We start from the raw sequence: 27,849 nt of genomic DNA, 5'->3' as shown, positions 1-27,849 counted from the left end.
CGCTCCGCACCCGTCCCGGCGGCGGACACCGCACCGCACCTGTCCCACCCGCGGACACCGCATCGCACCTTTTCATTTCTGTCCCGCTGGTGTCACCGCACCGCGCCTGCCCCAGCCCCGGAGAGGGGCACCTCCCCGGGGGCCCGTTCCCATCTGCTTCTTCCTGCTTATGCCAGCCCTGCAGAGACAGCAGCAGCCCCTCTGATCCTTGGCTCCAAGGGTGAGATCCTCGGATAGAATGGGGCGCTTCACCGTGTGGGACTATGTGGTCTTTGCAGCTATGCTGCTCATCTCAGCCATCATTGGCATCTACTACGCCTTCGTGGGAGGTGGGCAGAAGACATCGAAGGACTTCCTCATGGCAGGCCGCAGCATGAGTGCCCTCCCGGTTGCGCTCTCCCTCACCGCCAGCTTCATGTCAGCCGTCACGGTGCTGGGCACCCCTGCTGAGATCTATCGCTATGGTGCCATCTTCTGCATCTTTGCCATCACCTACGGCCTGGTGGTGCTGTGCAGTGCTGAGATCTTCCTGCCCGTCTTCTACAAGCTGGGCATTACCAGCACCTATGAGGTAAGGGAGTGGAAAGAATCCCTCCCCAGCTTTTAGGGAGCTGGGAGGCTTCTCATGCCTACTTTCTACATGTCTGCCCCCCACTTTCTCTTCCCCCAAATTCCCTGCACTCTGGGCTGTCCTATGTCCTCACACTCCTGAGAGCAGGCTGCAACCCTCTGTCCCCAAGTCTGCCCACACTGTCTCTGCCGGCAGGTGATGCTCAACCCTGCTGCCTTAGCTCAGTGTCATACCAGGTTTATTTCCTCATGCCAGATACTCAGTTCAGTAGGTGGAGTAATCCTCATGCAGCTTGGATGGTGACATGTCATTAATCATCTGTAATTAATACCCAAACCAGAGCACAAAACCATCTACTATAGGAACCAGAGTTATCGCATCACATCATGCTCCCTCCAGATTGGTTTCTAAGCTAAGGTGCAACCACAAAAGTCACCCTTTGGCAGAGTATGTATTTGTGCTGTTCCTAGAGATTTTGAAGACACCCCTTGTCACCTGAGGCTGTTTACACTACTGAATGTCTTCTCCCTCATGATTATACAAGGAGGTCAGCTAGTGCTCTCTGTCTGTGAAAGTTTTCTTATTTCCACCAAAATAAGGCTGAGCTGGTTTTAAGCACAGCATGCAGGTTAAAGTTACAGCCATCAGCACAGAGACAGCTGGGGTAGTGGGATAATCACAGGTTGAGTCTGACAGTTTTGGGATGGGGAAGCATTTGGTCAGTGCTTTCTTCTGATTCAAAATGTCCATGCTATCTGTTTATCCTGCATGGAGATAGTTCCTAGCTGCAGATTTGGAAGCAAACTGCTCATTTTGCAGAGGACTTTGGGAAAGGAGCATCAGTGCAGGTGAAAGTCCTTGACTGGCTACTTTGATCTTTAGCATTTTATTACACTGAACAGAGACATTGCAGCACTGGAGGCTGAAAACAAGATTTATGCTAGTGAATTTAGATAAGAGTTCACCAACAGAAATTTCTGGTGTTTTTCAGTGTATTTTAATCTACTAATCTTTGGACTGTCATGATGATACTTAAATAGGGCTCTTTTAAATAAAGGCTTATGACCATGACTGGAAACTCACTGATTATCTTGGCATTGAATCAGTAATGCACCTATAAAAGATATATCTTCTGTTTCTGGACAGAGTTCAGATTTTTAACAACCTTTTGTGTCTGTTCAGGGGTTCAAGACTGCTTCCTTGTAGGGACATGCTCACACATCACATTTTAAATGCTCGGTTCATGAGTGAGCCCTTAGAGGTGCCTCAGTGTTTATCTGTGTTGATTGGACAGATTTGTCAGGGAAATGAGATTTCTTTTGTACAACCACACACCGAGAGGGTTTTTAGGACAGATGGTGGTAAGAAATTTGCTCTACAGTATGACAGACTAATTTAGAGGTTGTGCTGTTCCAGCCTTGATAGAAAAGTGAGGATTCCTGTTTCACAAAAGGATACATTTTGACGTATGACAGACTAATTTAGAGGTTGTGCTGTTCCAGCCTTGATAGAAGTGAGGATTCCTGTTTCACAAAGGGATACATTTTGAATTATCAGTAGAATATATCAGGCTGCCTTGGGCAGTGCAGAAGGTGAGGTTAACATGGGGAGAAGCTGCTGACAACTGAAAATGTTTTGCCCTCTCTTGCAGCAGTTCAACGATGGACACACATAATGCCAGAGTTTCCACATTGACTAAGATGTAGGAATAGTCACAATGTTTTCTTTTTCTCTCTGATTTCACAAAACTAATGGATTCTATTTCTTGGCTGCTATGTCATTTGTCAACTCTTAGGTGTCCCTGTGCAGAGTCAAGATTTGGACTTGATGATTCTTGTGTATCTTTGCTCCTTTCAACTCAGCATATTTAGTGATTCTGTGATATGTTCTTGTCTTTTCTGTAGACACCCTTGTATAGTGACTAGCTTATATCTGCTTCACTTGTTTGTGTTTCATTGCCCACTGGTGAAGTCTGTAAAGAAAACCATGTTGAAAGAGATATCACACAAGGAGACTGTAGGAGTTTTGGCCATTCATGAAAATGTAAAAACTACACTCTGCTTTTTCTGTATTGCATATCACTTCATTCTAGTCCTATCAACAGTGCCAAATTTCAATATAAGCATTTGGTTTTTTCTTCTTTTTTGCAGTATTTAGAACTTCGATTTAATAAATATCTACGCCTCTGTGGAACGGTCCTTTTCATAATACAAACGGCAAGTAAACGTCAAAGCTGTTCTGTGGTCCTTGGGCTGCCGGAATTATTTGGTTGGGTGTAACTGGCTGTTTTTCCTGAGCAGTTGATGTGGTTCCCACAGTGCCTGGGTGGCTGGGAGCAGGAGAAACAAAGCTCTTTCTACTGCACGGCAGTGAGGTGGGGAGCAGGTGCTGGGCTACCTGCCTCCTGGGTCTCTGTGGGCGCTGTTGAATGCCCACAGCAGTCACTTGACATCAGCACCATGCCAAGAGATGAGCAACCCTTCACACAGGGTAGCATTGTGAAAAGCAGTAATTCACTTGCCTGCTGGAGAACCTCACAATGAGTTCAAAATGCAAACGTGCACCAATCATCTACAGCGCAGTTTTCGTCCTCTGCTGCGTGAATTCTGGGAGTCTAATTCTCAAGGGCCAGTGAAAGGTGACAAAAAAGGCTGTCAGGATCTGTTATTTACTTACTGCACAAGGGTTTGCACCATTGGAAAAACCTTAGGTGTCTGCAAACTGAGAAGCAGAAGATTACTGCCCTGGGGAATGTTAAACTAAAGCAATCTCTTAAATTATTGTTGGTACAGTTTGCTTCATCTGGCCGTTTCAAAGAGTCAGTATGGGACCACAGCTTCTAAATGTCAGTGAGCATACGTCAAATGCACCAGAGCAAAAATGTGTTCTTTTTACAGTTTTGAAGTGGACTTTTGGTAATTCAAAGTAAGAATGACTATGCAATCAGAAAGCTTTTTAAGGTACATGCTTGTTTTTGTCCATTTTTGTATTTTTTAAGGCACACCAGAAGTCACAGGGCAATCACACTTGCACCAGTAAGATAGCTCCCAATGCAGTGCTCATTACTGATTTGAGCAGTGCTGCTTAGCTGGTTTTTACAGATACACAAGCTCATGGAAAAAGTAGAGTGCTGGCAAGTGTGAAACCTGACGCTGTTTCACCAGCACATATGAAGACATCACAGTTGCATAAGTTGGAAGAGCTAAGCATATTCTTTGCCTGCAAAGATGAGAAAAATAATTATATGCAACTTAGATATGTGCTTAAGGAAATTAACCAAAGATCTATATGTGGCTTTCTTTGCCAAGCACTTACAATTTAACCTGAATCAATTGAGTACTAGTGAGGAAAGAAAACCTCCCAAGATTTTAATGGTGCAATTTAACTCTTCTGTGAATATTAATACTTAAAATAAGGTAAAGAAAAGGATTTATAATAATACAACAAAAAAAAACTCTACTGAAGAAGCAGAAAGATTGTATCAGTCCTATTTAAATTGACACAAAAATGTGATCATAGTTGTGACAAATTTTAATTTCTGATGATTCAAGTCTTCTGGCACTTATTCGCTGTGTATGAGAAAGCCACAAGTTCTCTTGCTGAATCCCTTGAATTAAAAGGCTTGAAGAGTTATGAGTTTGACTGATGGACTATTAGAAGGAAAAAAAATTAACCTGATTATTGCATCCAAAGGATTGCAGTCAACAGCTAAATATTCTGATGAAGACCAATAATGAGTGCTATATGTACTGGAACCAATACAATTCAATACCTTCATTAAGAACATAGATAGTGAGAATGAGCTCACCCTTAGCAAGTTTGTGGATGACACCATGCTCAGTGGTGCAGCTGATTTGCTAGAGGGAAAGGACACCATTCAGAGGGACTTTGACAGACTTGAGGAGTGGCCCCATAAAGTTCAACAAACCCGTGTGCAAGGTCCTGCACATGGATTGGGGCAATCACAAATATCAGTATAGATTGAAGGATGAGCTGATTGGGAGCAGCCTTGCAGAAGAGAACTTGGAGATAGTGGTGGATGAAAAATTTGACCAAGCCAGAAAGTCTGGTCACAGCCCAGAAAGCCAATTCAGTCCTTCACCAAAAGAAGTGTGGGCAGCAGTTTGAGGAAGGCGATTCTCCCTGTCTACCCCATTCTTGTGTGACCCCACCTGAAGTACTGCATCTTCCTGTGGGGTCCCCAGCACAGGAAAGACATGGACCTCTTGGAGAGGGTCCAGAGAATGACCACAAGAATGGTCTTGGGGGTGGAACACCTCTCCTGTGAAGAAAGGCTGAAAAATGTGGGATTAATTGTTAAACTTGGAGAAGAGAAGGCTGTGGGGAGACCTTATTGCAGCCTTTCAAAGGGGGATTATGAGAAAGGTGGAGAGAAACTTTCTACCAAGGCCTGTAGTGACAGAATAAGGGATAATAGTTTTAAACTGAAAGAAGGTAGATTTTGAGTGGATAGAAGGAAGAATTTTTTTGCAAAAAAGATAGTGGGATACTGGACCAGGTAGTCTGGGGAAGAAGTGCAATGGTACAGCCCTGGAAGTGTTCAAAGTCAGGGTGGATGGGGCTCTGAGCAATTTGATCTAGTGGAAGGTGTGCCTGTCCATGGCAGGGGCATTAGACTAGGTGATCATTAAAGGACCATTCCCACACACACCATTCTATGAGTGTGTTTCAGCAGCACATGCTGACAGTCACTGTATGGACAGCAAGTCAAACATTGACTGGGCTAGACAGGTGTCAGGGGCTGGCTGGGAGGTGGTATAGGTCGTTTGAGGAGATATTAACCAGGGACTAGTCAGGACTGGCAGCCTTCTTTTCATGCAAGCTGCATATGAAAATCTGGAGAGGACTTATGGCACTGAGAGAAACAAGTATGCACACACAGTGGCAGGGTGTAGCACACAGGTAGGAATAACAATTTCCCCAATGGCCCCCCTATCCTTTCTGACATGTGCTTCTAGCAGGTGTGCAGCAGGGGGTCAGGGCAATTAGGTTAGGCTGGGTGAAGCAGCTTCTCCACGCTAATTTCCACATACAGCTAGAGAGCTGCTCACTCCTGTTACCTCTTGGCTCTGTCCCAGCATAGCCACTGGTCGTGTGGTAGAGCTCCACCTTGGCAACTGGCTTTGATCTGCTCAAAAGCCATGGCAAGTAATTGAGTGGTGTCGTGGTTTGACCAGGAAGTGAGTTTCTGGGAAAGTTGTGGTCAAACAAATCCTGCTCTGGTTTGCCACCTGTGCCTAGGGTGGACACTTGCAGGAAGGGCGGAACCTGGCTGAATCCTGGATGACATCTGATTCTGCTGTTTTTCCATGCCCAAATCCCATTCCTGTAAATCAGAAAGTCAGAAGAGTCCAGCCATGGACAGCTGATGCACATCAGCTCACGACCTATTGGTGATCCAGATGCTTTGAATCAAGACCACTGACCTTCACAGAAGTTGTCAGCACGTTGGAAACTGTATTCTCCTGACCCATGTCAGAGCTGAACTTGAGGCAGTAATAACAGTGATAAAGAAGCAAACAGGATTTAAAATCATATACAAAGAAATTGAGGCTATCCGTGTATGAATCCCATTGTGCCCACAAAGGTAGATGGACTAGCTCTTGATTTGTCTGTATCTTTACTGTGGTTGAAAATGTAATCATGTATGGCTTTGTTTTAGAGGCTGAAGGTTACATTCCCTGTAACACTATCCATAATGACCAACTGTTGTCATATTTTGTGTTCTTACTCACATGAATTATAGCTGGATACTGAAAGACATATTGATCTCAAGACTGAGAAAATGATATTAATAGATTCCTTGACAAATCATGTGTAAACCTCATTAACTTCCTTTTGCTCTTGTTTCCTTTGCCATTGTAAAGGAATAGGATAAGTTGATTAGAAAAGCCAGGAGAAGATGGATTTTATATTTAAGAGTCCCTGGTAGGGGACTCTCACTAGGCTGTGAGACTGTAGAGATTAATAGCCTCAGACATTTGTCTTCTAATTGGAGTTATTTGTCAACAATTATGAATTTAGAAAATATAGACTACATAGATACTTGAAAAGAAATAATCTCAGAAAGTTATCACCTTTCCAGGAATTTACATTTATTTTGATATTTCTTTTTTTTTTTTTTCCCTGCTCTAGACTTTGTACACTGGTATTGTCATTTATGCTCCAGCTTTAGCACTAAATCAAGGTAAAATGAGTATACTGTAACTGTTCCTCTACTGATATTATTTCTTCTTCATGTAGCATTGGTATGGTGGGGTATTTTTGGTAATGTAACACAGAAAAATATAGCTCAGGGCTTGACTGTGAAGTCTTTTAATGGGAACTCTGTAATCCTAGTCCCTTAATCCCTGCCTGTAAGGAATTACAGAAGAGATTTACAGGAATACTGGCTCTCATTTACTCTACTTCTGATGCAATACCTGTAGATAATGGCTTATTCAGAAAAGTTGAAAAGGCTTAAGTAAATTTTTAAGGCAATGCAGGCACTAAAGACAAATTTAATTCCTTTGGTTAAGTGCTGTTCTTCAAGATGAGGGCAAGGCAAAAGTTCTGTAAATATGATTTTGGGCTGCCTGGAACTGTTTAATGGGGTCTGTCCTTTTTGCAGGAAAACCAAATCAACAGCAAAGAGATTTTTAACTTAAGATGTTTATTGTGATATTTACAAAGTTAAATATTTCTATTTTCTACTTCACAATGACTCTTTGATTTGAAAATGAGCCACACTTATTTCTAAAAGGGCAAAAGCTTTTCTACAGAGCCAAATTAAACTTTTAATCTGACACCATTAATTTTGTTCATTTGGCAAGAAAAAGGAATAACAAAATCCAAATAAAAATTAATCATTTTGTCTAGAATCAAGTCACAGTTGTTCTGCTCATTGAATAATTTTTTTGCCCCATTCATTGAACAAAAAATAGAAAAAAACCTCAACTCTCTCTCTACTGGTTTCCTCCAGTGTATAAATCCCACATGTTTTGTGTCTTTGATATTTATATTTGCCTTGCAAATGCATGCTAAACCAAGCTATGACTTAGCTGGCTCCTATTTAGAATAACATGTTTTTCACTAGTTTTCAGTGTTTCTCATTAGCCTGAACTCTCATGCTAAACCAAGCTATGACTTAGCTGGCTACTATTTAGAATAACTTACATTTTTCACTAGTTTTCAGTGTTTCTCATTAGCCTGAACTCTCTGTCAGGAGTCCCCAACACCCTGGCTGGCAGCAGGTGAGCATGCCAAGCTGGGGCAGTGACAACCTGTATGTTAGCCACAGCAGAGTGTTGTATAGCAGGAACATGGATCCTTAAGAGAAGGAAGAATAGAAGAAAGGCTTTGAAGCATTTCTTCCAGACAATGCTTGAATAACCTTATCTCTGTGGGGAACCCCCAGACAGTTTACTTGCTTAAATCCCTGCCTAAAGGCTTGTCAGCAACTACACAGGTGTTTCAAGGAAGGACATGTATTTTAAAACCTTCCTGAGTTTGGCCATACTGGATGTGTTTGGGAGTGTTTGCAGTAAAGGCAATAGCTTCCTAGATCCTGAAATAAATCTCAACTTTTTAGCAGTTTCCAAATCTGTAACAATTGTTTCAGTTTTACAACTGGTTAGGGTGAACCCCATGGTTTAGACACACTAATCTTTTCATTGCCGTTTGTACCTTCTACTTTTGCAATTAATTTATTCCTACATTTTTCCAGTAATTGGCCTTCAGTGTTTTGTCCCCAGTGCCTCATTCACACTGGTGCCATTTCCCTCTCTTTCAGTCACTGGCTTTGACTTGTGGGGCGCAGTGGTGGCGACTGGCGTGGTCTGCACGTTCTACTGCACACTGGTACGTGGGCCCTTTGGTTGAGAAAAATTGGTTCCTTTCACACTTACATCAAATGTGGAATTTATTAAAAAGAAGCCTAATAATCAGGTTACTCCATGGAATTACATTTTACAGGTGTAGCCACAGGACCATATTCATCCAGGGATCTGTTTGAATGCATAGGCAGCCTCTATGCAAGTGAAATCTTTTTTGTTATCATACACTCAAACTTCTGTTGTTGCTGAAAGAATAGCAAAAAAAAAAAAAGGTAGATTTCCCTTTCTAAAAATTCTCCTGTGATTTTTCTTCTGATCTAGTAGGGTTTTGCTGTGCAATTTGTCAAACACCAAAACTGTAACAGTTTTGTGTGTTATTGAATAGAGCCACTGAAAATAGCATGCCACATGAAAAGATTGGTCTTTAATTCAGCATTGATTGACCAAGTGTTTAGATGAAATGATGAAATGGAGCCTCAGTGACAAATTTATTTGCATATGGTGGATTAAATAATGTTTATTTTTATTCAGATGAATGGTATACCTTCTGGAGTTAGTGGTACTTATATAAAATAAGATGAGCACTGTCTGAAAAATCTATCTTTTGATACAAACTTCTGAATCAGGTTATGTGGTGAAGGAAATACTGGATTAAACTATGCATATGGCCAAAGTAAATTCCTGTGCACTTCAGAAAAGGGTCAGGATGTCCTGAATAGCTTCCAGAATACAATACCTAAAGACATCAGTTAGACAGAATTAGTTTCATTAAAGATGAAGATTAAATTAATCTATTACCCATAATACAGATGGTAATGCTTCTGTTAATTGAGTGTGAGTGCAAAGCAGGAGTGCTGCTGCCTTGTTGTACCTGATATGTGCTCTTCCTCTTGCAGGGTGGTCTGAAGGCAGTGGTGTGGACAGATGTTTTCCAGGTTGGAATCATGGTTGCTGGATTTTCATCTGTGATTATACGAGCTGTGGTGGTTCAGGAGGGAATTGGACGCATTGTAAATGATTCCTACCATGGAGGAAGATTAAACTTCTGGGAGTGAGTTTGTACTTGCAGAGGCTGTGCCTCTCTATTCCTACAAATAGAGCTCATGTGACTAACTGTGAAATTAAACTGCTACTGTAGGAGAAGGACGGCAAAAGTTGTGACCCAGTTTCTTTATATTTTTAAACAAGCTTCCCTAGTTTGAGGGATATTTTTTTAGGTTTTACTCCATGAAAAATCCTGGAAAGAGAAAAACCTTTTTTTTACTTTGTCAAGTAGGTATTTTAAGGATTCATTTGGGATTCCACTGAAAGAGAACGGTAAATAGGAGAGCACATTTGTATTTATAATTACAATTTGCAAAGTGTTTTGGCATTTCAGTGACTGGACCAAAACAAATGGGAAAATAATAATTTTTGCCTAATCTGAAAAAGGGAGGATTTTTTCCCCTGAAATAAAAAAATAAAAGTAGTTTTAATAGTATTTTACCCTCCATTATTGTAAGTAATCTTAGCCTAAAAATATCACTTTAAAAATTCAAGAATATTCAATTTGACAATGTTGAATCAAAGACCATTTCAAATAAAAAAGTTATTGTACATTTGATGAATACAATATTCTTCTGAGAGCCTTCTCCCAGTGCTATTAGTGAAAGTTCAGTATGACACATATTGCTATTTGTCCTTTATCTATCAGTTCACAACATTAATCAGGTTATTCTGTAAAATTCTACACCAAATTCTTCAGTAAGTAATTCATCTGGGGGTAATTTTTTCTACTTATTAACAGTAATTTATTTCAATCTGTTTGGCTCATTTGAAGTGGTTGTATTGCATTGATTCTTCTCCCAATCAGTGAGTTCACAGATGGAAAAAGAAAAGGAATAAAGGATGTAATAGATGAAATACTACTATAGCATTCACCAAGATAAATAAAATTTATTGCTATATTAAAGTTTGATTTAAAAATAATAATTGTTCACGGCCATCTAAAATCTGCTGTTTACTTAGAGGTAAACCAGCAAAATGTTTTATAGAGGCTTGTCCACAAAGGATGGGATTGTAAACACACCTTTATACTGGTGTTAGACTGATGTCCCTCTAGATAAGCAGGAACACTACACTTTTTACTGCAGCATCATTTCATCACAACCATCACAAGCATCATACAACTTTACATAAGACTGTAGTTTATAGGCAAATAAAGCTCTCCAGCTTCACCTTTGGACAGTTCAGAGTGTTTCACTGGCTCAGGATGTCAGCTCTGAGTTTTCAAATTTGCTTTCTGTGACTTCATGTAAGGTTAGAGTTACTTAATGTTCAAAATCTGGCCAAATTAAGAAAGTTTGTATTGGAGCAAGCATGGAGAAATTATTTCTTCTAAGCATTACGGTCTTTACATATGAAGAAGACTTTCATACTCTGAATTTGCTTTCTCTTTTCCTTTCATTGTAGTTTCAATCCCAATCCTTTGCAAAGGCACACCTTCTGGACCATTGTTATAGGTGGGACTTTCACGTGGACTGGTATATACGGGGTTAACCAGTCTCAAGTCCAGAGATACATCGCATGCAAAAGCAGATTCCATGCAAAATTGTAAGTCTGTCTGCAGTTACTGTCTGAACTTATCAGTGGCTGTTCTTTATAAGAGAGATTTCTTTTAAAGGAATGAGTGGGTATTTTGTCTGTATAAATTGCATTTATAAAGGCTAACAACTTGTGCCTTCTGCTTTGTGAACCAGGTAGAAGAAATTTGGCACAGTAATTACTGGTATATGAATTATATGTGTTTGCTGTAGCACTGAACTTTGTGTCTGAATGTTTCACTGCACCAGTATTCTCATGTAGAAATAGCTGCATTAAGTTTATGTGCAACCTAAAGACCAAATATTGTAGTACTTATGCTGAAGTCATATCAACCCAATATCTTCAATTGCTGCTCTACAAAACCTAAATCATTGTGTGGGGATTTTGCATAAGTAAAGACTAAAATATTTTCCCATAACAAGGAATATAGGTGTGAGGAAATCCAGAAATTAGTTATTCAGTGATAAAATTGCTGAGCAATCATGTATTTTGTGTTCATAATAATCATGACATATTTTTTAAGGAATTAACTGTGGAAACTGGCAGAGGGTTATGTTTTCCTTGGGTGTAAAGATTTCTGATGAGCCTTTACTCTAGAAGGGAGTATATTTACTAGCCCTATTATCTTATCTTTATCTTTAGAACCATTCCATTAGCTCACAGATCAGGATTTAAGAATTACTAGTGATCGCATGAAAATAATTTATAGAAGAAATATAGAAGCATACATCATAACTATAGTCCCTGTACATTAGGTCATTCTATGGTACAGGGACATACAGAGAAGAAGCTTTATGAAGGCTTTCACTTCATAAGCTAGCAAATACCACAAAATCATGCACCATTTACAAGTGAAATATTTTGTTTATATCAGTAAAGAAAATCTGCTTTTCAGCCATTTGTGCTGCAGGCAGGAATGAGCTGATGCTCGTTATCAGGTACATCTCCAGCGTTCCTGACACATCTCCAGCATGCCAGGTCACTTCTCTGCAGGCCCATGGCTGGGTTCTAGGTTCTCAGCACTGCAGAGGCAGGAGCCACATCCCGCATCTTCCTGGAATGACTGTGTATGGGAGAACAGATGCATACATTGTGCCAGATTTGTGTGCCAGTCAGGCTGCTCTTCCCAGCACCGGCTCCACTTAGGGCTGTGCCCCTTTCTTGGGCCCTACCTACACTCTTTGAGAGCAGAAACACCTCCAGAGTGTTTCAGAAGCAGAGTGTGACCAGAGGGAATCTGACACCATGGAAGCCTCAGGGTAGTTTTTCTGAGCTGTTGCAGTGGCTTTTGCCAGGGCTGGAAGCTATCTGGTTCTGTAGGGGGTTGGATGGAATTTAGGCTCTCATATTAATGGTTGTGGAGCCTTAATCAGTAGAGCCCTGTCCTTCTGGCATGGGTGGTTGGATTCTGTGGCATCATGCTTTGTGCCTCGCTTGTGTAAGATATTTGCTCTGCATGGAGAAATCATTTTGCATAATAGTTGCAGCTTGTCACAACTATAAACACTGCTATTCTGTGGTGACTATCTAGTTCATATCAAGTGTAATTAAACATATTTGGCAGGTCATGTTGTTGGCCTGTACCTCTTATTGTCATTTAATCTGTACACAGAAGTGCAAAATGTCATCAGGTCAAAGTAATAGGGCTTTTTACCCTGTGCCATTTACGGTAAGGCTTTTTAAGAGACAGCACAGTAACACATCAGAGCTCAGAAAATAATTCCTTCACAAATCCCAACTTGCAGGTTTTGGGAAGGCCTTTAACAGAAAATTCCCAAGAACAGAAATTTTCTTAGGCTTTGGGAAAAGATTTCACCTATTCAAAAACACCAGTAGGTAGGAGCACCTTCTGTCATCTTCGAACAACCACTAGGCAAATTGAACATGTTTGTATCTGAATGATAAGAGGCACTCAGAGCAGGAGAGCTACACTGTCAGAAAAATATGGGCTACTAACACATTTTGCTCTCCTTTCAAGGTCATCAGCTGGCATGTTTCAGTGCTAAAAATTCTTAGAGCCAGACTGAAACAAACAATTGAAAATAAGCTTTCTGCAGTCAAAATGCCTACTTCACACAAACTCCACCCCATGTTACTCATGTAGAATTAGTAGAAACACCTCCCTCTAACAGTGCTACAATTATTATTCCCTAGTGCTTAGTCACAGGGTGTACCATGAGCTGGGATGTAAATCAGAAGGAAAAAAAAGCTCTCTGTCAAGCATTGACGCAGTTTATAAACAAGAATTGCATAAAACCAAGACAAACTATTTTGCTTCTGTGTGTTTCTCTTGACTTTCTAATCTTTACTACAGGCTCTAGGCTAATTCTTCTATTACATCTGTTCAAAAGAGTTGGATTGATTTACTCATTGGTTAAATTTTGTGCTAAATCAGTTTCTGGGTGTTCTGTGTCAAGATAGATTGTGGCAGTGCAGGAATGGCTTCAGCTAAGTGGATGCAAGATATCCAATCAATATGTAAGCATATATGAGTAGAGAACTACTTCATTTTTACTGAATTAGTTTAGAGAGACATTTAAAGTGCTGTTGGTTGTATGTTTAGACCACCTCCTAATTGCAAATACAAGACGAAAATGCAGTTTCCCCTACTATACATAAATCAGCTTTTATTTATATAGGTATTTTCTAAGAGTTTGCATTGTGCTTGCCAATAACTTTTCTATTGTATAAAACTGATAGTTCAATTAGTTAATCTACATTATACCTTTCTGAAAATGTCCATTTCAATGTCTAACAAGGCTTGTAAAGTTAGGTTTACTAATTTGTTCATCCTGCTGGCCCTCTACAGAAATACAAAGGTTGTTTCCCCTTACTTTCTTGGGAACCAAAAGCACTAAGAGACCTCCTGAAGCATTGCAAGCATGGACATATTTTTACAGAAACCAAATGTCCTCCCAGAGGAGGCCTTACCAATTGGCACAGCTCCAGGGTATGTGATCTGTCAGGAAGTTAAATCACTATCAGTGATACACAGATAACCAGGAGGCAACTGCTGGAAAGGAACGCTGTTTTTCAAGGCCTTGCTCCCAATGGGTATGTTTGCTTGAAATGACCACTCTAGGCAAGAAGAACTTTGTGACTCTGGAGATACCAAGAGTTTTGTGACCTAGGAGACATAAAGAGCTTAGAAACATTTGAGAAAACCAGAGACTAAGAGCGAAAGCAAAAGCCCTCACTGAGCAAGGAGAACAATGTCTTTTTCACTGCCAGTAAAAGCTGCCTGTTGTGTGGCAAAGGCAGAATTATTGCCTGATGAAAACACGCATGGTGTCACCATTATCTGAAGCTGAAGCTTGCATCAGGATGTGGAGAGGTGATGGAGTTTCTGGATGATACCAAACTCCAAGTTGTTTAGTTACTAAAGGGGAAGCCCTGGGCACGTTGAGAATCCCTACTATCAGGAAGAGGTAGCCAGAGGCAGCTCCAGACCAGGTTCCAGGCTCCAGTTTCTCATTGCTGCTTTCCACAGAGACTGTGTCAGGAGGAAACAGGAGATTTGTAGCTTTACAAGGACAACTCCAGGATTGTGTAAGCACGATACTACAGCTCCAGAGGCAAAGGAATGCTGGTGCTGACTATAAGGTACCCCACACTTGGATCTGGGGCACCCCGCCTTACAAATCTGCTTGGGGTTTGTCAAGGGGTGTGGCATGGGGGAAAGAGCATCCTCTGGCCTGCTGCTTGCAATGTGCAACTTGTACAGATGGTGAAATGTGGGATTGCTCTATCGCTCCCATCATCTCCGTTGTCAGGGGCCAAGTGCTCAGACTGTGACACCAAAACCTGAAGTGTCATTTGTACATTTAGAAATGTGATCTCTCTCCAGGTGAAATGCTGGGTGTCATATGGTGACTCCCTTGCCAGCAGGCAGCCACTGACCAGGGGCTCTCCTTGGTGCAGGCACGAGCGCGTCCTTGCTAGGCCCTGGCAGGGTCTTTTTGTGGGATGTTGAGCTCTAACATGGTGTTTCCATGTGTCTTGGTGCAGGTCCCTCTACATCAACCTGGTGGGACTCTGGGCAATCCTGGTCTGTGCCACACTGTGTGGACTGGCCCTCTACTCCATCTACAAAGACTGTGACCCATGGACGGCCAACCAAGTGTCGGCTCTTGACCAGGTATGGCCTCACTTCTCGGGGGGAGGTGGTGGACGGGTATCCTTCCTCTGCAGCCATAATAACCAGACAAAGGCAGTTCAAGAGTCAGGGGGTTAGAAATAGTGATGTGATGGAATCCTGTGTCAGGCTGAGACTACAGTTCCTGAAGCTGAAAGTCCCTCAGCACTTGGTAAGGTGGGGAGCAGGGAGAGCTGCAATGTGGAGAGCGCAGTCCACCCACCTCTGCGAATGTGTGGGTTTTTCACTCAAAATGGATTCAGGAGTGCCAGCATTGCATGGAAGTGCTTTGGAGAGAAGTGAGGGGAAGAGAGCAGCAGTGTCCTTGTGAGTGACTGTGGGTCACTCACAAAGGACACTGAGTGCTTTGTGTCATCCAACCCAAATTCCTCTGGGCTGACGAAGGCAAAATCCTTTTCAGATTCAAAACATACTTGTGCCCAAAGCACACACCTAGAGGAAGGCTATCAGCAGGCAGCTCTTTGCTAGTGATGGTGAATCCTTCCCTCCTTTGAAGGAGAGATGGGCAATCCAACTGCTGCAGAGAAACCACCTCACCACTGATGACATCTCCCTAAACAGACCTTGAGCAGCAGGTTTACCTGAGGAACAGGAGTTCTTGGCAGCCCATAGATTGGCCAGAGCCAGGGCCTGAGGAAATCAAATAAGTTTTATTTGTATGTTTAAGCCTAAGATAATCACAGGCTCTGGATAATGCTCCAACAGACAGTAGCTGGAAAGGCAGGAGAAGAGCACAGACCATGGAGGACCTGAGGCAGGACCACTTGGTCTTTAAGAGTAGAATAAAATAAGAGCCAAGGTGGAAACTGGAGGGAAATTAAGTTTTTCCTGTCAGTCAAATTTATTTGGTAGAAGCTGGAAGCAAAATACTAAAAATATCAACTCATCTGTGAAAAAAAAAAAAGGTTCACAGGAAGAAAATCTTAAAATTCCTCTCTCTTTCCAGCATTCAAATCTTGCAAATGCCAAAAAATGGCACACAGTTTCCTACGTGGAAATTGATCTCAGTCCGGGTTTATTGAACTGTATATGAACCCCTTTTTGTGGAGTTTTTCAGCAGAAAAAACATCTGTGGCACCCAGCTCCCCCAAGGGAGTGATGTACAGTACAGACCACCTGCTGCCCAGCCCTAGTGCTGCCCAGCCCTTTCTCTACAATTGTCAATGGAAAACAAGGTCCTAAGGACATGGCACCCCAGCTAGGTGGTCTCAACAGACTCTGTGTAGCTCCAGTGGACATTTTAGGGTTGGTTTTCTCTATAAAAAAATCAATAAATATAACAAGATAGGGCATTAAAAATTAGAACAGCTGGACAGAATGCCAGTGAGAAGGCTGTAAAAAAACAATACAGTGATAAGATGAAAAATTAGGGCAAGATGGTAATACTTCTTAATCTGAATTTTTCAGCTAATGCCATACCTAGTGCTGGATATCATGCGTGATTTCCCAGGAGTGCCAGGACTTTTTGTGGCTAGTGCCTACAGTGGGACATTAAGGTAATTTAATAATCTGGAAACTACTACCTTATTTTTCTCCTTTTTTTTTGTGGGAGCTAAAGTTGTATTTATACTAAAACTTTTGTACTTATTTCTTTGTCTAGCTAATTTCTAGTCTTTAAAAAAATCACTATGACCTCTTTGATGATGCAGCTTAAAAATCCATAGTTTCCAATATTTGGGTCACAGGACTCAAAGCTGTTTGGAATTCCCTATTAACAACATGAGGAAACAGCAACATATCATGTAAAACATTAACAAATCCCTCTCCGTGCTTTTAAAACCCCTCTGCTATAGGAATTTTTGAGTATTATGGTGGTTACACCAAATACCTACAGTTGGGGAAATTTCTTATTGCTCATCTTTAATTTTCCAGTTTCAAACCTGCATAACTTCAAAGCCATCTGCCTTTCCTTATCCCTGATCTTTAGAGACTTCTTTTCTAGAGTTCCCACGCTTCCAATTGTCTTGACTGAATCCCATGAGACAACAATCACTATGTATTTGTATAATCTGTAGGAGAGATTGATACCCTTCTATCCCATACTGGGGAGTGTTTTGTTCAAATTTCCCAAGAAGTATCTTTAAGAAACACTGTCTCTCTCAGTGAAGCCTCTGAACAATAGCAAGCAGATAGAAATGAAGAAACTTATAAATGTGACACCAGAATAATTTTTTTTTATTATTCTGAATATTTGTAGTTACATAAATAGAGGGAAGAGCCAAAATATATTTTTCACATGCTGAAGAAAAGCTGGTGGCTTGCAGGAGCAAGGTACACACAGACAAAGGATCACCTGGTTTGTGCCCTAGGAGTGCTGGTTTCTCTGATCCCACAGGGAACCTACAGTAGTTTGATCTGGACTCAATGCATAATTTTTAGGTGAACATAATTAGATTATCTGAATTTTCATCTGAGAGTGCATTAAAAGTAAACAGTGATGTGGGAATTTTACCTACCCAGATATATAATGTAGATAATTTGTGAAGGTATCATGTATACCAGTAGAGTTTACAGTCTAGCTATAAGTAACAGATATTTCTATTCACTTCTCCAGGCCCAGCCCAACTTTTCATTGGTATGTGCTTCGACTTCCCCAAGGATAATTACTTTAAACAATTATTCTAAGCTGTTAGCTGCATTCTCTGGAATAATAATTTATTTAAACCTATGCAGCAGTTACATTAGTTTTTGGCACTGTTCTAGACAGTGGCAGCTTCTCTGTGCCAGTAACCTACCTCTTATCTATGATTTCAGTTTTTAAGATTTAAAAAAATTGCATAAATCTTGCCTTCTGTAGTACGGTGTCCTCCAGCATCAATGCTCTGGCTGCTGTGACTGTTGAAGACCTCATTAAGCCCCACTTCAAATCTCTCTCTGAAAAGAAGCTGTCATGGATTTCCATGGGGATGAGTATGTCTGGAAAACATCTTTTTTGCTTTTGCTTTACAAACTAAAGTTTGATTCAGACCTTGCTTACGGTCATGTATGTCAGGAATAAGTAACTCACACCAGTGGGACTATGTTGGTGCAACATTTGGGGGAGACAAGATCAGCTGTGTAGGTTTTACACAAATGGGGAACAAGTGAGTTTTAGGAAAAAAAACAACCATCTTGTTTGGTTTTTAATAAGGAAAGATGTACTGCATCTGTGTTCAGTATTGATTCACAATTCTACAAAACCAAATATCTGTGACTTAACCACATGCTATTTTTCTTTCATCTGTTGAAAAAGAGAAGCAAAGGAAGCTGTTTTTTGACAATTTTTAAAATTGATATGCAAGCAGTAGCCCTGTGTCCCAAAAATATTCCAGAGAACAAGAAATTTCACATTTTCTCTGCTATACTCCCAGACTGTCACTCTGTTTAGCTCCTCTGCTTAATGTAACTCAAAGAGAATCAGAACTAGAGTGAGCAGATGGTTTCAATCTGTGAAGTGCAATTGTCACCTCTGCTACTTGTACTGTCTGTGACCAGCTGCAGGTGTAGCCCAATAAAATGTTTGCAGTAAGAATGAAAACACCTCTCTCCCAACCTGGTGTCCTGTTGAAGCCCATACCAGGGAGCACGGCAGACTGGTGGGAGGGTAACAAGGATTAAATATTGTCACCTGAGAGAAGTTTTTTAAACATTGCAAACAATGCTTATGCCAAAATTGTTGTTTGTGGTATCATGAGCTGCCTGACACATCACAATGAATAGTGAGATTAACCTCTTGCTAGAGCAGTGAAACTCCTCAGGGGCAGAGGTGGGAAAACAAGTAAGGCAGTGTTACAGCTCCTGGAAAGAGACACTGTGTCCTGGTGGCCTGGGATGTTCTCTGTCACTGTGCCAGCTCCCAGGGATCTGCCAGCATTTACTCTTTTGCTTCCTAGACTTCAGGCTGAGAAGTGAAAATCATTCCCTCAAAATAAGGACACAGGAGATTAGCTGAGAAATGTAAACAATAAGTGGGTTATTGCCACTATGACTAATCCATATGGCTGATATTTATTAACTAATCTTTAGAAATTCACAGAAAGAAGATTTTGTCAAGTTTGCATGATCTCTTCTTAATGTAAACAGAAACCTGACCTTTTGGCCAATTCAGGCTCTCTTAGACAAACTCCAGATGTTAGCACTTTTATCTGGGAGATGTTGGAGCCATGCTGGGTTAGACAGAAACTTTTCCATTAGTAATTTTCAAACTTTGGCAGTTTTATACATTGTTCTGCCTTTCACACACAGGCCTGTTTTATGGTGGAGTCTGCATTGCTATGGCTGCAGTGGCATCTCTTCTGGGAGCCTTGTTGCAGGTAGGTGCCAGACAGCTTTTCATTCCAATGTTGAATGACCCAGAATAAATTATGTAAGAAAATAATTGATGAACACCGTCATGAGATTAGTTTTTATTCTTTCTTGGGTACTGATGTGAAAACACCCATGGCTTGTGTTTTTAAGCACCCATGGCTCAGCCTGTTTTAAGCATCCACATATCAAATCCTGGCAACTGAGTACACACCACTTTAATTTAAAGTCTCATAATTTCTTTCTGAACATTTTCTCTTCTTGTCACTTTGGAAGCTTTACATTCCTTGCACAGCACCTGATAGCAAACTTTCTTTCTTCCTTCCTTCCTCAGGCAGCACTCAGCATTTTTGGCATGGTTGGTGGCCCCCTTTTAGGACTGTTTACCTTAGGAATCCTCTGCTCCTTTGCCAATGGAATTGTAAGTAGAAATTTAAAGACCTGTTCATCCAAAAATTATTGATAATTTTGGGATTCTCCTTCCCCCTCTCCCAATTTGATGTTGGGCAGCAAGGGAGATGTCTTTGGTACTTTCTGTGAGGACATTTCCCCTTGCTCCCTTTCTACTTTATCCCAAAGAAAAGACAAACAGAGCTGTACAGGAACTTGAATTTCCATCCCATTAAGAGATTTACACATTTGTATGGGGGAAAATAATCTGAATTAAAAAAAAAAGCTTTCACGAGGATTTCTTAAAACCAGTTTTAGAAGCAGGAACAATGCATCTCAAGATGTAGCTGAACAACCAGTAGGCTCAGAGGATGCTGGTCTGTCTGAGCAAAAGGGGGTCAGGCCAGGAAAATAGGGTTTAGGCACTTGCAGACCAAATTGGGGTATTCTCGGAGTGCTTCCATATTGTAAAGTTATAATTTCCAGATGAAAAACCTTTTTCATCAAAAAAATGATTTGACAGACTTTGTTGATATGGTCCATGGTTTAGTCTGGCAGGATTACTATTTAGTATTAATAATTGTACTGTTACTATTTACAGGTTTACTAATTTATTATAGTAATATTACTATAATGATATAGTAATATACTAATATATTAATATTAGTATAATATTTGACTACTACTATTTACAGATTTACTAATCACTGTTCTTTACCTCTTTGCAGTTGAAAATTGTATATATATACACTAAAGTAAATAATAAAAAAATTAGTAGCTCTCAGCCACAACCCCATCTACCTCTGATGTAGGAGAGACTTTTTTGCTAAAAGGGGTCACGTGAGAAAATTGAAAAATTGCTTCTGTATTTGTTCAAGGAGGGCCTCAAATAAAGCAGGAATTCCCCATATGACATGAAGACCAAAGTTATCCTTTGCAAAGACCTAGTGGCCAAATAAGAAGAGTTGTGCTCAGGAGCTGTGAGAAAACACTGTATTTCCCCAAAAGGGAATTAAGTAAACTTCCCAACTTTATATTTCATTTCTGCTATGGAGACTACTGTTTAGATTATCTTGACTATTTCTTATTAATCTAATTGTTGTTTCTTTCAAATATCTTTTGCTTTTCATCTAAATGCAAGCTTTATTTTTGTTTTGCAGGGGGCATTTGTGGGTCTTGTCAGTGGCTTCATTATTTCACTTTGGGTTGGAATTGGATCTCAGATTTATCCTCCACTTCCAGAGAGAACCAAGCCACTCCCTCTCTCGATTGTGGGCTGTAATATATCCTCAGGAAATTTAACATCAACAGAAATTCCATTGACAACGGTTTTCAGCACACCAGGTGCAGAAAGGTATATGAATTCATCAAGTGCAATAACAAAGCATGCATTTTTTTAAAGAAATACAAACATCTGCACAGTATTTGGGTTACTGTATTGATCCTTCTCTGGTTTATCTACCACACTGTTTGAGATGCAGCAGTTTTCTCTGATATTTTTTTTCCCTCTCAGACTGAAGTAGTTTGTCCAAGTTATCCCACAACAGAAGTCAAAGTAAATATTTCTATTGATCTGAAAAGCTTGAGTTCAATATTTGAGTTCAAAGGCTAGGATATGCCTTACTGTGGGCCACAGTTTTAAACAAAGATATCATTTATAGTTATTGGATTAGCTTCCACAATCTGTCACATGAATTAGAGTAATTGGCAGTTAAAGGGCAAAATGCCAGTTAGCAGCTCTACCTACAGCAACTTGTCTGTGCAGAATAGTTCTAATCAGTACATTCAGAATGGGCACAATATACACGATTTCCTCTGCTTTGCAACTGCCAAGTGCCTTACTCTAGATGATCACAGTTAAGTTTAACATGAATTGCAATATAGAGAACAGCAGGAACAGAAAGAAGCTGAAAAAGCACATTTCTAGGGTTTCCAAATCCTTCCACCTTAGAGCATTGTACAATCAAGAGATACCCTGCCACACTGGGTGCCCGACATCCGGTTTCATGTACCACACCTCTCACATGAGCCCTCCAGCATTGCTCCTGGCTGCTGGGAAGCACCTGTTGCAACAGAGCACATAGTCAGGGACAGCAGAATGGTGTAAAGACAGTTGCTCTGCTGTTTCTGGCTGTTTAAAGCTGTGTGGGGTTGATTCGCTTGTTGGGTTTTTTTGTGCCCCTTTCTTTAAATAACATCACCCTTGCTAAAGAAACTAATCCCATCATCCAGATAACGAGAGTGTTCAGTTCTGCACTAGATTCACAGCAGAGACAGGACTGTCCTGTTTTACCTGCTCTGTCTCATGCATTGCCTCACTCTCCCGGCTAGCCTTGTCTCATACAAAGGAACTTGTTCTGCAAATTTTGGAACAAATTTTCAGTGCACATATGATTGTATAGAGGTAGCTCAAGATTACCAGGTTGCTTGGTTCGATAGTATCTCTGTATTTATACACTGTGGGGAAACAAACACTTTGACGTTGTTTGGAACAGAAAATGAGAGATTAACACTTTTTCTGCTTTATTTCAGGCCTGCCCTGGCAGATAACTGGTATTCCTTGTCTTATCTCTACTTCAGCACGCTTGGGACACTTGTCACAGTAGTTGTGGGAATAATTATCAGCCTCCTAACAGGTACTAGTTTCAGAGCTGTGATTGAATGTGTCTCAGATCTCTTTCAAACTAAGATGTCCTGAGAGCCACAGGAAGTGCCAGTAACCTATTGCAAACACTGTGTAGAGATGTTTGATCCTAAATCAAATTTGATCCTAAATCAAAATTCCTGCCCTCAGTGTTTCTGCGTCCCACTACTGGTCTTTGCTCACAGCAAAAGTTACTACAAATCTCTAAGGAGAAAGAAGTTTCAGCATATTTTTAAACCTAAGGCACATAAAAAGAAGGGGAAAAAAGACACCTGTCTTTCCTGTTTTATTAGATGCCTGCAGGGGCTGGAGGTTTAAGATTTGTCCCTGAACATGGCAACAACTCCGAGCAAGGAAATACACCCATGCTTCTACAGGAAAAAAGCAGTTTTACTTTGAGTGAGTTCAGAGCACTCAAGGGCTGTTGTCTGCATCCATAGAGTGCATGCTTTTCACCACATTCCTCCAGAACATGCCTAAGAGCTGCAGATCCTCTGCATGGCTATTTTAGCTTTTTTCTCAGTTTCCCAGTACTTTTGTGCAAAGAGAAAAGGCAGTTTGCCATGGGAAAGAATGGGGAGTTCAGTTCCAGCCCATGGTCTCACTACTTTTGCATCCAGCTCAGGTGCAAGCTACACTTCTCATTCACCTCATGCATGGCAAAAACAGCAAAAAAGCAGCTGTTCTCACAGCTTTTCCCAGTATCCCCAGCCAGATTCATATAACAGCCTTCACCTTTGAGGCTGTTAGATTTCAAATTTTTACACTGATCCATAATGGCTCTAGGACTATGAAACTCCAAACCCAGTAGACAAACTCACTTCCATTATCTTCTCTCTGCCTTGCAACTAATAAGCACAAGCTACATTTATCTAATTTTCTTTTTCTTCTCAGTTTCTAGAAGATTTGCTCCACACTTCCTTTCAAGCACATGCTCTTCCCATTGCTACAGTGGTGCTTGAACCCAAATTTTGCTTTTTCCCTGGTAGGGATCAGGTTACCTATTGGCCATGGAACAAAGCATGAAAACCAGACAACTTACTAAATCCAGATGAGAAATACTCAGCCCAAGAACTGAAGCACAAAAGAATTAACTCACTCACAATATCATCCTGCTTCTCATGGAACAAGATTCCATTTAAGCCTCAGGTAGCAAGCAGAGATAATTCCCAGCACCTACATCTCTTTTGTTTCCCACCCAAGAATAGTTAATCTTCCATTCCTTTAAAAGTGCCCAGACATTCCATTAACCCTCATCCCCCCATCTTGGGGATGTCCTTAAATAATTAATTATAAAATTTGCTGGTGAGTTTGGAGACAGGAGTCTTGCTGATAGGGAGCTGAGAACTGGAGCTCAGGGTTCAGGGTAGCACTTGGTGCCAGAGCTCCTGGACTGGCACAGTAGCTGCAGATGCCATTTTTTCTTTTCTGGTGATTGCCAGATTCAGTTTTCTTTTCCAAAAAAGGAAATCCAAGGAGAATCTAAGAAGCTGGGAAATAGCTAAGGCATTTCAAGTAGACTTTGAGGATCATTTTATATATTGAGAGAAGTAGGGTATACACTTTTGTAAAGAAATGATCCCTAAGGTCTGTGATTGCTTGATGGCTTTTGCTGCATGACTCTGTCCTGCTTGCCTGGCCTGGTGCCCATAGCTGGGGTCTGACGCATGGTTTGCATGTGTTAAAGCTGGCTGAATAAAGCTTGTCTATTTTGTAGGAGGACTAAAGCAGAACACGGATCGTAAATTCCTGCTGACCAAGGAAGATTTCCTGTCCAACTTCTCATGGTCTGAAACTGAGCAAGTAAGTGTAATTGTGCATCTCTGATTTAAATCAGTCTTTTCTCCTGAGGACAAAGGCAAACAAATATCCTGGCTTACATTTTTCCAATCGGGATGAATAGCACCTGATGCTGCCTGATAGGACTATCTGCTTTAAGGCAGTAGGAGAGCACAAGGCAGGTGGGACTAAGACAGCTGCCACAGGCAACGAAGCAGTTTTGCCACAGCTTAGCTTCAGTCAATAACAGAGAAGAAACTGAGGAAAGGGACAGTTTTCTCTATGTTTCTGCTAAAATACTCTCTAACTGGCCTCTGGAAAGCTGCCCCAAGGCACGCCTTGGACTCAGCAAAGCTTCCTTTTTTGTGAACATGTGTTCTCTAAGGCCAGAATTTTTTTGTAACTTCGGCTACTGTTTGGGAGAAAACATTTATAGTCAGTGTATCTGTTTCCTAGCTCTCATCCTACGAAAAAAGAAAAGGGGGAATATTATTGGGTAAAAACATCCATTGGAAGGGAGAATATGGGGAAATTATTTTTTTAAATAAACTACAGATCACTTTTCAATCAATATCATCAGCTGAACATTCAAGCTCAGCTTTGTTCAGTAGTTCAGACAGTAATCATATCTTTAAGATGGTCCAGCTTGTAAAATGTTTTTCCTCGATACTTACAACTCCTTTTAAAATGGTCCTATGTATTTCAGCTTCTGGATAAGAACACCAGTGAAAGAAAGGAATATTTTACTTTACTATTGTAATGCTATTTGCCAATGTCAGTTTGCCAACTGGAGATAAGCTATCCAGTTACTGTCATTCACTGTCTTTAATGGGTCAACATATGTTTCTACTATCTGGGAATTTAATCCCTGAAGTCTTTTGAAAAAGAACAAAACAATCCACCACCCACATGGAAGCTAATGTCCACAGCCATACTGTTTTATGCCTGGAGTCAGAAACAAGTATCTGTCTCTTATATGGCTAAGAGCATAATAACAAGTGGTTGATACCACAAATACTGCAGAAAGTTGATGAGATAAAAATCAGGGCTAACTAAGCAAGTTTCTGCTCAGTATCTCATTCTATTTAAGAGAAATGCGACATCAAAGCAATGGTGCATGTTAATCTGCTCTTCCTGTCACAGATGGAGCAAGGGTGAAGGGTTGGGAGTCAATAGCTCAAAGACCTGATGGTGACATATCAGTAGACATGAAAACAGCAATTAGAACTTTGCACACCCAAACCAATTTGCAGGACAAGAACGTTTTGTGGGACAAGAACATTTTACACAATTAGTACCTTATGCAATACAAAACTTTCCCTGCCCCTAGAAAAATACCATCTACTGCAATGAGTAAGTATTTGTGCTCTGTCAGCAGCCAACATGTTTTCCTGCAAGGCACCCTGTACATCAGGCCTGACTCTGCTGGCCAAAGAGAGGTCAAAGAGAGGAAGACTGTTTCTTCTGTTTCACAGCATGACTTTTGTCTTTTGCTTTTTAGCCAGAGAAAGTGGAAGTGTTGAACTGGAAACCATTTACCATGGCAGACGAAGGAACTGACAACCCTGCCTTTAGCCACATTGAAATGGATGTTGCAAGTGACAAGAACAAAGTCAATGGTCTTCATATATGACACAAGGCCATGTCAGCCTATGAGGACAGTTTTGTTCATGTCAAGCACTGTTGATGTTCCTGTTCTGGGTCAGTTACCAGCTCTGCTGGGGTCATGGGCAGGCATCTGCTGAGCTTTGTGGCACTATTGCCTTTGCATGACCTTGACATTAGTCAAGAAAGGAATCAGGTTTTTCTTGCACTTCCACACTCTCTCTGGTTCTTGGGGACAGAGCCTAAAGCAATGTTTCTATGTGAAATATTTGCCTGATATTTTTTGATCCTCCTGGAAAATATCTGCTTTTTATCTCATTTCACCCTCAGAGTGAATTTTTCATTTGGAAAGAATACCGTTCACCCAGGGATGGCTGTTTTTCTGGCTTGTTTTTTTTTCCTTCTTCTTTTTTTTGTAAGGCATTGAAAGTATGAAGAGATTAGGGTGTGGGACCTTATCAGATTGTAAGAAACAGTGGTCTTTTTTATGTATAGGAGGCATATTTAGTGCTATCTGGTTCTTCTGTAGAACTGATTCTGAGAGCATATTTATTTTGCTGGTTTTGTCGTCTATGCTTTTTTTAACCCACTTGTTTCTTGGCTACCTGCACCTTCTTCTCTGTGCTCACTGCTCGGAGCTGCAAGAATGACTTTGGTGGTGGTAGAGGCAAGAGTCAGTACTGTCTTTCCCTTCATGCCCTATCTCCCTGTTCTCCTCTGTCTTGCCCTTGCAGATCTGGTCCTCATGAAGGAAATAATCTATTTACACTTTTTATTCATTGGCATAGACCAGAACCACCACAGCCTTCTGCTGCATGCCCAGCTTGCTGGCCTAGGATTGTTCTTGCACTGGGCTGGGCACAGTGCAGCAGAGATGTTAATAGAGAAGATTCCCTTTTGGCTGTACTGGACAAGAGTGAAGGCTGCATCTGCATTTGCCACAGCAGTTCTCTCCAGAGCTATGAGCTAAAACTTTCTTAGTCCTTTGTGTTCTTGCAGTCCTTGTTTTCACTCTGGGGATTCATGTTCATGGTTGGTTCAGATCAGGCAAGTGCATGTGTTTTGGCTTGCTTTTGGGTACAGTGGGGAACAGACTGACCCACTGTGTTGTTTCTGTGAATCAGACTTTTACTGTGGCTATACAGGAGCATTTAAAGTTCTTCTACAACAGCAAAATTAAGTTGGAAAATTAAAGCCATTGCAGGAAAGCTGAGCTGTGATGCTTGGAAGGCAGTCATGCTTGGGAATCAAGTGAAAAACTGACTGCATGCCTTAAATACTTTCTAAAAATAATACTGCATTTGTGCCAAGTATTGAGCCGCTGTAACTTGGAAAATGACACAGTGCTAGCTTAGTTACCTTGACTGGGGCCCTGTAGCATCTAAATCAATTTTTTCCTGTGCCCTTGTGACAGAGGGCACTTGATGATCTACTGCATAAGATGAACTGTTAGGATCAGAAAACAAAGGTGAAAAAATGGGCTCCAAGGACCAGACCAGAAGAAAAGGCCAGACAGACTCTCTATGGGTGCCACCAAGGCCATGACTCCATTGGCTAACCACCAGACCAGAAGAAAAGGCCAGACAGACTCTCTATGGGTGCTAAAGGCCATGACTCCATTGGCTAACTCAGCGCAAAACTATGTGGCGATGGAGGCAGAGTTCCCCCATGCCTCCTGAAGCATTTTTTTGCATTATCCAGTGCAGAGTTTAGAGTCAGCCCCTTTTCTCACTCCTCTGCTGTAGCTCTGGTTCAGGTCAGTGCCTAAAGCCACTGTGTGGAAGGTCTGTGATCAAGTGGGTTAGATCCCATGAGTTATGTTGTGTCCCTTTATCTGAGATCTGAGACAAACAATAGCATCCTGAATAAAGTCTTCTAGGATTCAGGACAGTCCCAAAACAGAGATATTTTGGGACTATCCAGGTTACTCTGAGACAATTAGCCCATTGACTGAATCAGCTGGCTATGCTTCTCAAGTCTCAGAAGATAAGTGCAGCTCATT

At 41.0% G+C, this 27,849-nt stretch overlaps 1 protein-coding gene across 1 annotated transcript; it reads left to right on the top strand.

Annotated features, from left to right (window-relative positions):
• Positions 1-27,401, top strand: SLC5A8 (solute carrier family 5 member 8). Its single transcript, XM_039704090.1, has 15 exons — positions 1-571; positions 2,722-2,787; positions 6,728-6,779; positions 8,364-8,431; positions 9,303-9,457; positions 10,858-10,998; positions 14,998-15,127; positions 16,553-16,641; positions 17,943-18,055; positions 19,370-19,437; positions 19,764-19,850; positions 20,980-21,173; positions 22,352-22,455; positions 24,181-24,266; positions 25,744-27,401. Exons 1-15 carry the CDS (start codon positions 239-241, stop codon positions 25,873-25,875), a joined length of 1,818 nt encoding a protein of 605 aa, XP_039560024.1. The 5' UTR covers positions 1-238; the 3' UTR covers positions 25,876-27,401.
• The last annotated feature ends 448 nt before the right edge of the window (positions 27,402-27,849 follow it).

Source organism: Passer montanus, unplaced genomic scaffold, assembly GCF_014805655.1.
Source record: "Passer montanus isolate IOZ18808 unplaced genomic scaffold, ASM1480565v1 scaffold17, whole genome shotgun sequence".
Taxonomy (NCBI): domain Eukaryota; kingdom Metazoa; phylum Chordata; class Aves; order Passeriformes; family Passeridae; genus Passer; species Passer montanus.
Note: the sequence above shows the minus strand (reverse complement) of the source record. Positions and strands in the feature narration are given on the sequence as shown.

Coding starts and splice junctions, on each gene's coding strand:
- SLC5A8 (XM_039704090.1), top strand. CDS start 239: ATGGGGCGCTTCACCGTGTGGGACTATGTGGTCTTTGCAGCTATGCTG. Junction 19,851..20,979: donor GCTCCTTTGCCAATGGAATT/GTAAGTAGAAAT, acceptor TTTGTTTTGCAG/GGGGCATTTGTGGGTCTTGT. Junction 24,267..25,743: donor CATGGTCTGAAACTGAGCAA/GTAAGTGTAATT, acceptor TTTGCTTTTTAG/CCAGAGAAAGTGGAAGTGTT.